Source organism: Coenobita brevimanus, chromosome 44 (genome assembly GCF_032717465.1).
Source record: "Coenobita brevimanus isolate Jiangsu-jjx chromosome 44, ASM3271746v2, whole genome shotgun sequence".
In the NCBI taxonomy this organism is placed as follows: Eukaryota; Metazoa; Arthropoda; class Malacostraca; order Decapoda; family Coenobitidae; genus Coenobita; species Coenobita brevimanus.
In genome coordinates this window covers 46,463,165-46,472,043 of record NC_136997.1, presented here as the reverse complement: position 1 = coordinate 46,472,043, position 8,879 = coordinate 46,463,165, and the positions used below count along the sequence as shown (strand labels likewise).

General features: G+C 46.5%; 1 protein-coding gene across 1 annotated transcript in view; it reads left to right on the top strand.

Moving 5' to 3' along the window:
• The first annotated feature begins 4,516 nt into the window (after positions 1–4,516).
• Positions 4,517–8,879, top strand: part of LOC145398092 (uncharacterized) — a 21,267-nt gene continuing 16,904 nt past the window's right edge. The window contains exons 1-2 of the mRNA XM_080271046.1: positions 4,517–4,544; positions 5,590–5,828. Coding sequence (XP_080127172.1) covers positions 4,517–4,544; positions 5,590–5,828 — 267 coding nt within the window. The remainder of the gene's footprint in view (positions 4,545–5,589; positions 5,829–8,879) is intronic.

Here is an 8,879-nt window from a genome sequence, read left to right as displayed (position 1 = left end):
AGTTGGGTTCTCTCTCTCTCTCTCTCTCTCTCTCTCTCTCTCTCTCTCTCTCTCTCTCTCTCTCTCTCTCTCAGGAAAAAAGAGAGAGACAGACAGACAGAAAGGAGATGGGGACGTACATGAGCAGAGAGAAAGAAAGATCAAGATAAAGGATTAAGACAGGAGAGTCGTGAGAGAGAGAGAGAGAGAGAGATGGAAAAGTGAAAGGGGAATGAAGGCAGCGAGAAAATGAAAGTAAGGAGTGGAAAGGAAAAGGTCAGGCAAGAAACATGACAGCGAAGAGAAAGGGAACAGAGTAATGATAACGAGAGAGAGAGAGAGAGAGAGAGAGAGAGTGTCTATGTATGTGTGTGTGTGTGATTACCATGTGCGTGTCAATGACTGAGGGAAAATCTTTGTTTTAGTGAGTGAGAGTTTGTGTAAGTGTGACTGAGAAAGATTGAGTTAGAAAAATGTGTGTGTGTGTGTGTGTGTGTGTGTGTGTGTGTGTGTGTGTGTGTGTGTGTGTGTGTGTGTGTGTGTGTGTGTGTGTGTGTGTGTGTGTGTTGAAGAGATTTTTTATTTCGTTTTGGCCTCATCGTTTCTCTTCTTCTGTTTCATCCCATTTCTTCTTATTCAACACACACACACACACACACACACACACACACACACACACACACACACACACACACACACACACACACACACACACACACACACCACCGCAGCCTACTTTTCACACACCCGTCAGTGGGCAGCAGATGGTGAAAGAAACTCAGGCACTTCAATGTCAAGTCCACTTTCTGAGTCCACATCTAGAGAGAGAGAGAGAGAGAGAGAGAGAGAGAGAGAGAGAGGGAGGGAGGGAGAGAGAGTGGATGGAGTAGTGAAGGAAGAGGGGGAGAAGAGAGGAGGATGAGGGAAGGATGGATAGTGTGAGATGGAGTGAGAGGATGAGCTGGGTTTACGTGGTCAGCAAAACAAAAGGTGGCACATACCTGAGTGTCCCAGTCCGTGTGTCTCCCATTAATGATTTTCAGAATGGAGGTAGGAACAGAAAATTTGGCACTGACGAAAAGAAACCCTAGGAGGAGGAGGAGGAGGAGGGGGAAGAAAAATAGAGGAGACGGAGGAGGAGGAGAGGACACAGAGGAGGAAGAGAAGGAGGAAATAGAGGAAAGAGGGAGGAAAAGACCAAGGTGTAAGAGGTAACCATATGAGTGTTGTGGTGGGGGGTTGTGGTGAGGCTTGAGTGAGTCAGGGGAGAGAGCTTTCACTACGTCTCCTAGGACTTGCACACCTTTGGCTTTTCTTTTTCCTTTCTCCTTTTGTGTACTAAAGTCTACCTGTTATAGGACCTACGTGGAAGTGTGCAGTACTCTCTCACTTCTCTCTCTCTCTGTCTCTGTCTGTCTGTCTGTCTGTCTGTCTCTCTCTCTCTCTCTCTCTCTCTCTCAAAACATCCGGATCCACAGCTTACTGTACTCTTCACTGCCTGGATTTCACACACACACACACACACACACACACACACACACACACACACTAGTACTGTTGCAATGTTGGTTGTGCTGGTAGTGATTGTGGTTGTTGCGATAGTGGTAGTGCTGGCAGGATGGTGGTAGCTGTGTGTGTGGTGGTGATAGTGGTGGTGGTAGTTGTCTGTCTGTCTGTATGTATGGTTATGGTGGTAGGAATGTTGGTAGATTGTGGTTAGTGGTTGTGGTAGTATTGTTGGTAGTTGTGGTGGTAATGTTGGTAGTTGTGGTGGTAATGTTGGTAGTTGTGGTGGTAATGTTGGTAGTTGTGGTGGTAATGTTGGTAGTTGTGGTGATAATGTTGGTAGTTGTGGTGGTAATGTTGGTAGTTATGGTAGTAATGTTGGTATTTGTGGTGGTAATGTTGGTAGTTGTACTGTTGGTAGTTGTGGTAATGTTGGTAGTTGTGTTGGTAATGTTGGTAGTTCTGTTGGTAATGTTGGTAGTTGTGGTGGCAATGTTGGTAGTTGTGGTGGTAATGTTGGTAGTTGTGGTGGTAATGTTGGTAGTTGTGGTGGTAATGTTGGTGGTTGTGGTAGGAGTGGTAGTTGTGGTAATGGTGGTAGTTGTGGTACTGGCATCTCACTTCACGCTTAGGGTCCTTCACACCTGGGGAAACTAGAGGTAAAACTTCCTCACTATCTCTAATTCACTTTCTCACTCGCTTTAACTCACTCTAACTCCATCACTAACTCTAATTCAGGCGATACTCTCTTTATTCTTGCTCTAATCGACTCTCACTTGCCCTTTCTCGCTTTCTTACTTGCTCAAATTCACTCACTTCTCTCACTCTCTCATTTTCTTACACTCACTCACTCACTCTCTAACTCGGTCCCTTTTAAATCATTTCACGTAATTCATCTTAATTTTCTACTTGTTCTATCTTACTTTCTTACTTCCCCTATCTCACTTTCTCTCTTTGACTCGCTTATTTTCTTACTCTAACTTACTCTCTCTCTCTCTCTCTCTCTCTCTCTCTCTCTCTCTCTCTCAGGAAAACATGGGAGACAAAACAAACACACAGACAAAAAAAATCAATGACAAGATAAACAAAATTCCTTCATGTCTGGAAATATAAAACACACACACACACACACACACACACACACACACACACACACACACACACACACACACACACACACACACATTCTTTCAGTCACAAGTCACACTCACATTCTCTCTCTCTCTCTCTCTCTCTCTCTCTCTCTCTCTCTCTCTCCCATACTTAAGTCTAGAGCCAGTGGAGCGAGAAAAATGTGTCAATGTGTCTTTAACCACATTGTGTGAGTGGATGGTGGTAGTTGTGGTTGGATGCTGGAAGTGGAAGCTGATGGAATGTTGAGGTTGATTGTGGTTGTGGTGGTGGTGGTAGTTGTGGTGGTGGTAGTGGTGTAGGATGTTGGTAGCTGTGATGGTGGTAGTTGTGGTGGTGGTAGTGGTGTAGGATGTTGGTAGCTGTGATGGTGGTAGTTGTGGTTGGATGTTGGTAGTTGTGATGGTGGTAGTTGGGGTGGTGGTAGTTGTGGTGGGATGTTGGTAGTTGTGGTGGTGGTAGTGGTGTAGGATGTTGGTAGCTGTGATGGTGGTAGTTGTGGTTGGATGGTGGTAGTTGGGGTGGTGGTAGTTGTGGTTGGATGGTGGTATGTTGGTAGTTGTGATGGTGGTAGTTGTGGTAGGATGTTGGTACTTGTGATGGTGGTAGTTGGGGTAGTGTGGTAGTTGTGGCTGGATGTTGGTAGTTGTGATGGTGGTAGTGGTGTAGGATGTTGGTAGTTGTGATGATGGTAGTTGTGGTGGGATGTTTGTAGTTGTAATGGTGGTAGTTGTGGTAGGATGGTGGTAGTTGTGATGCTGGTAGTTGTGGTTGGTTAGAGCCGTACCCGCAACACAAAAGAAATAAATTGGCGGAGTGAAATTTTAGCGTATCATCCATTTTTATTCCTCGCAAAAAAAACCTCAGACTGAAAGGGTAAAGTGTGTGTGTGTGTGTGTGTGTGTGTGTGTGTGTGTGTGTGTGTGTGTGTGTGTGTGTGTGTGTGTGTGTGTGTGTGTGTGTGTGTGTGTAATAGTTTATGTATGTGGTATCTGAATGTATATGAGTAACGGGATATGTATGTGTGTGTGTGTGTGTGTGTGTGTGTGTGTGTGTGTGTGTAGGGAAACCTTGAGAACTGTGAGAAAATGATGAGGGGAGTGAGACAGCGAGAGTTACCCCCCCCTACATACAACCCCCATCCTCCCCACACCTCCTCCCCACCCCTTCCCCTCCCTCATCCCAGCCTACCCTTATCCAACCTCTCCCCATCCCCCCACCCCTTGCACTACCTTACCCCTCTCTCACCCCCATCCTCCCCTCCCATCTCCCCAATCTCCCCCTCCTCTCCCCCCTCACCCCTTCACTACCACCCCATCTCTCAGTACTTCTCAACCTCACACCTACCCCTCCACAACCCCAATATTCCCCTCCCCCCTACAACCTCCCCTACCTCCTTTCCCTCACCTACAATCCCTCCCCCACCCCAGCCTACCCCTCCCGACTTCTATACCTATTCCCCTACTTCCTATATACCCTCCTTTCCCCCCTACATCCCCTACCCTTACTCCCTTCCCCACCATCCCTCAACCTCCCCCCTCTCCATCGCACAACCCTTTCCCCCTCTCCCATGCCTTCATCCTTCCCCTCGCATTTCCCCCTTTTCCCCCCTCCTATTCCCCTGCCCCTCCCCTCCCCTCCCCTCCCCTCCCCTCCCCTCCCCTCCCCTCCACGTGAGAAAATACTTCACTGATGAGATTTACTTTCTTGCGCATTCTTCTGTTATTTTTTGACCTCTCTCTCTCTCTCTCTCTCTCTCTCTCTCTCTCTCTCTCTCTCTCTCTGTCTCTCTGATGATGATGATGGTGATGATGATGATGATGGTTATGCCTCTAGGCCATCTAACGGTCTCGCATTTGTGTTTCAGAGTGGAGCGAGACAGAGGACGAGGCGAGACACAATGAGGCGAGATATGGAGAGACACACGGGTGAGTAGGTCATATATTTGCAAAAAAAAAAAAAAGAAAGAAAAAGAAAGAAAGAAACTATACTGCATCTACTCTCTCTCTCTCTTTAAAACTCTCTCTAAAACTCTCCTGGATCATTACTTACTGCCCTCGTTGAGATCTCTGTACCGTTCTTATGGCAGAAATTCCACAATACCGTCGTAGGATCACTACTTACTGTCCTATCGAGATCTTACTGAAGGCCTTATGGGAGAAATTCAAGCTCCCTTCATTGGATCATTACTTACTGTCCTCTTGAAGTCTCTCTACTCAGCTAATGGGAGAAATTAGATCTCTCTCTCTCTCTCTCTCTCTCTCTCTCTCAAGTGTAAATGGATTATTGACCGTGATTCTTCCACATCCCCCCAGGGCATCTTGCAGCGTCATGGTGTTGAGCATTTCGGTGACCTCTCATCTTGACCTCCTAATTTCTGCTCTGTGTGTGTGTGTGTGTGTGTGTGTGTGTGTGTGTTTTGTTGTTTTACCCTCGAGAAATAAACACAAAGGTCTATAGTGAAGTGTGTGTGTGTGTGTGTGTGTGTGTGTGTGTGTGTGCAGCAGACAGGTAAAATTACATACACGTACATTGCTAACACACTCTTTTTCACCATCGTCATCCTTTGTATTAACATTCCTAACACATCCTCTATTGTCTTCTAACACCAGTATATTACCTTTCTTTCTTTCTTAGACACTTTTTCATATCTTCCTAACACCATCTCTCTTCCTTGTCTAATAATTACTTCCTAACACAATTTTTCCTAACTCATAACGCCTCTGTCTAACACTCCTAACATTTATTTCTTCACGCCTTCATATTTCCTCAAAAATATCTCCACTTTTCCCTCTTAGCACCCTTCTAACACCCTCTTCTAACTTTCTAACACTTAATTCTCTCCCTCAACACTCCTCCAAATTCTCCATACCTCCCCTACATCTCAAAATTCACCATACCTTCCCTTCATCTCAAAATTCTGGACACCCATTTTTACCTTCCTAATATACTCTTCTTCCCCTACTTCACCAGGCACCGCTACCACCCTGCTAGGCTCCTGGAGGGCTAGGCTACACCCACGCCTCCTTCTGCTGCTGCTCCTGCTCCTGTTCCTGCTAGTGGGAGCCCAGGAACCCCCGCCAAACTACTCCCAAGACAACCTGCCCAACACCACCTTCACCTGCGATGATAAGGCGACTGGAGGCTACTACGCGGACCCGGAGGCTGGGTGTCAAATGTTCCACGTCTGCGTCAGGGTGTCTGATGAAGAGGTGAGTTGGAGGGGAGGGAGAGAGGAGGAAGACTTGGAGGGAAGGGAGAGAGGAGGAAGACTTGGAGGGATGGGAGAGAGGAGGAAGATTTGGAGGGATGGGAGATAGGAGGAAGATTTGGAGTGAAGAGAGAGAGGAGAAAGACTTGGAGGGAAGAGAGACAGGAGGAAGATTTGGAGGGAAGGGAGAGACGAGGAAGATTTGGAGGGAAGGGAGAGACGAGGAAGATTTGGAGGGAGGGGAGAGAGGAGGAAGACTTGGAAGGATGGGAGAGACGAGGAAGATTTGGAGGGAAGGGAGAGAGGAGGAAGATTTGGAGGGAAGGGAGAGACGAGGAAGATTTGGAGGGAAGGGAGAGAGGAGAAAGTCTTGGAGGGACGGGAGACAGGAGGAAGATTTGGAGGGAAGGGAGAGACGAGGAAGATTTGGAGGGAAGGGAGAGAGGAGGAAGACTTGGAGTGAAGGGAGAGAGGAGGAAGATTTGGAGGGAAGGGAAAGACGAGGAAGATTTGGAGGGAAGGGAGAGAGGAGGAAGACTTGGAAGGATGGGAGAGAGGAGGAAGATTCAGGGGAGGAAGTTGATGAGTGTGTGTGTGTGTGTGTGTGTGTGTGTGTGTGTGTGTGTGTGTTTTCGAGTTCCGAACCACGTACATGTAAACATTTGTAATACATCAGAATACAACTCATATATATAAAAGAAAGTCCCCTAAATAAATAAAATAATAATAATAATAATAGTAGTAGTAATAGTAGTAGTTGTAGTAGTAGCAGCAGTAGTAGTAGCGGTAGTAGTAGTAGTAGTAATAATAGTAATAATAATAATAATAATAATAATAATAATAATCTAAAACGCAGCCCCAGTTTGAGAAGAGCGCCTAATACACTTTCGGCCACAAGTGACCACCTCGGCTCCCTCATTTGTGGAGATTCCGGCTCGGTGAGAACTCGCCTCGATAGATAGACCAGTGAAAGGTAGTGGAGGGGGTAGATAGATAGAAATAGATACAGTTAGCTAGAAAAATTCACTTACTCTTGCACTCTGTCCGCCTCAAACTTAGGGCATGTCCGTCACTTTCCTCCCTGACGCATCATCATCATCATCATCATCATCATCATCAGCATCAGCATCATATTATTATTATTATTATTATTATTATTATTATTATTATTATTTTATTATTATTATTATTATTGTTATTATTGTTATTATTATTATTATTATTATTATTATTATTATTATTATGGCCAGAGAAACAGCCCCTCTCAGCATCAGAATATTAGCAGAGGAATGCGAGAAGGGAAGGAGGTAAATTATTAGGCAAGTTTTTGTGTCTGACTGTAGGTGAGAAGGCGGGGGAGAGGAGGGGAGAGGAGGATGGAGGCTTAGAGAAGGGGGGAGAGTGGGAAGATGGAGGAAGGGGAGCGGAGGAGAGAGGGGAGAGAAGGAGGGGAGGAAGGAAGCATAGAGATGAGGGGAGAGTGGGAAGATGAAGGAAGGGAAAGAGGAGAGAGGGTGAGGGAAGGAGGGGAGGAAGGAATCATAGAGATGAGGGGAGAAGGAAGATGAAGGAAGGGAAACAGAGAGAGAGAGAGAGAGAGAGAGAACGAATAGGATAGGAAAAGTGAATGAAACGAAGAAGAGGAGAGAGTAAAGAGGAAGGGTGGAGGAGGGAGAGGAGAGATGGGAAGGGGAAACTGAATGCCAAATCTCGCCTCATCTAAAACGAAAAAAAAAAAAAACGAAGGTCACCCACATAGATACGAGGTCAGGGGTCAAGGTAGGGGTCATTTGATTAGGGGTAGTAAAGGCGGGAGATAATAAGCGATGAGGTGATGGGGTGGGGGAGAGAGAGAGAGGTTGGGTAAGGGGGATGTGTGTGTGTGTGTGTGTGTGTGTGTGTGTGTGTGTGAGAGAGAGAGAGAGAGAGAGAGAGAGAGAGAGAGCCGGGGGAAGTCCCTCTTGCTCTACTGTTTCCCTTTTTGGCTTGGGGTCGTTTTCCCGTTGGCTGAGGTGACGTTACACATTTTCCTTAGTGGTTTATTTTGCCTATTACACTTTGATACTCACCATACACTTAACACCTCTTCCTTAGCGACTTATTTTGCTTGTATCACTTATTCACTATACTCTGTTCACGTTAACTAGGCCCAGAATTGCCATCTCTCTATACTGAGCTGCGACGAGGGAGTATAGAATATGATGCTAGTCACGAAGAAGTGCTGTGGAACGGAGCAACAGAGGCATGAAAATATCCACCTAGTTATAATAAGTGAGTTATTTATTTATGGATACTGTGTCGATAATTAGAGATAAAAAAAAAATACATACGAGAGGAATTTAGGTATAACTTGCAAAATAAATCGCTTAGGAACAAGTGCTAAGAGGTCTGCCACATTTAGAAGCCTTGGATATGTCACTGCGTCTGTCCATCTATCCATCTATCCATCTATCTATCTGTCCATCCATCCATCCATCCATCCATCTATCCTTCCATTTATATATGTATTTTTCTGTCTGCCTGTGTGTGTGTGTGTGTGTGTGTGTGTGTTTATTTGTATATCACACACACACACACACACACACACACACACACACACACACACACACACACACACACACACACACACACACACGCATAACTGTCGCTACCCCCGGATCTAACCAACCCTGACAGACTTGTTCGCACCGGTATGGCATTTGGGGGGCAGTGGGTGGGTGGAGGGGTGGAGTGGGTGTAGGGTGGGGCAGGGTGGAGGAAACAGGTGAAGGAAAACAGAGATCGAGTGGAGGGGTGGGGCGGGGTGGAAGGGAGGGGTGGAGGGGTGGGGTAGGGTAGGTGGGAGGGGTAGAGTGGGGTGAAGGGAGGGGAGAAGGGGTGGGGTAGGGTAGATGGGAGGGGTGGAGGAAGGTGGAGGAAACAGTGAGGGAAGGCATTGATGGAGAGAAGTGGAAGAGGGAGGGAGAAGAAGGGGAGGCTGAGTGGAGCAAGTTGAAGAAGTGGAGCAGTGTGGATATGGAGGGGAGAAGGGGTGATGTGGATAGGAGGAGAG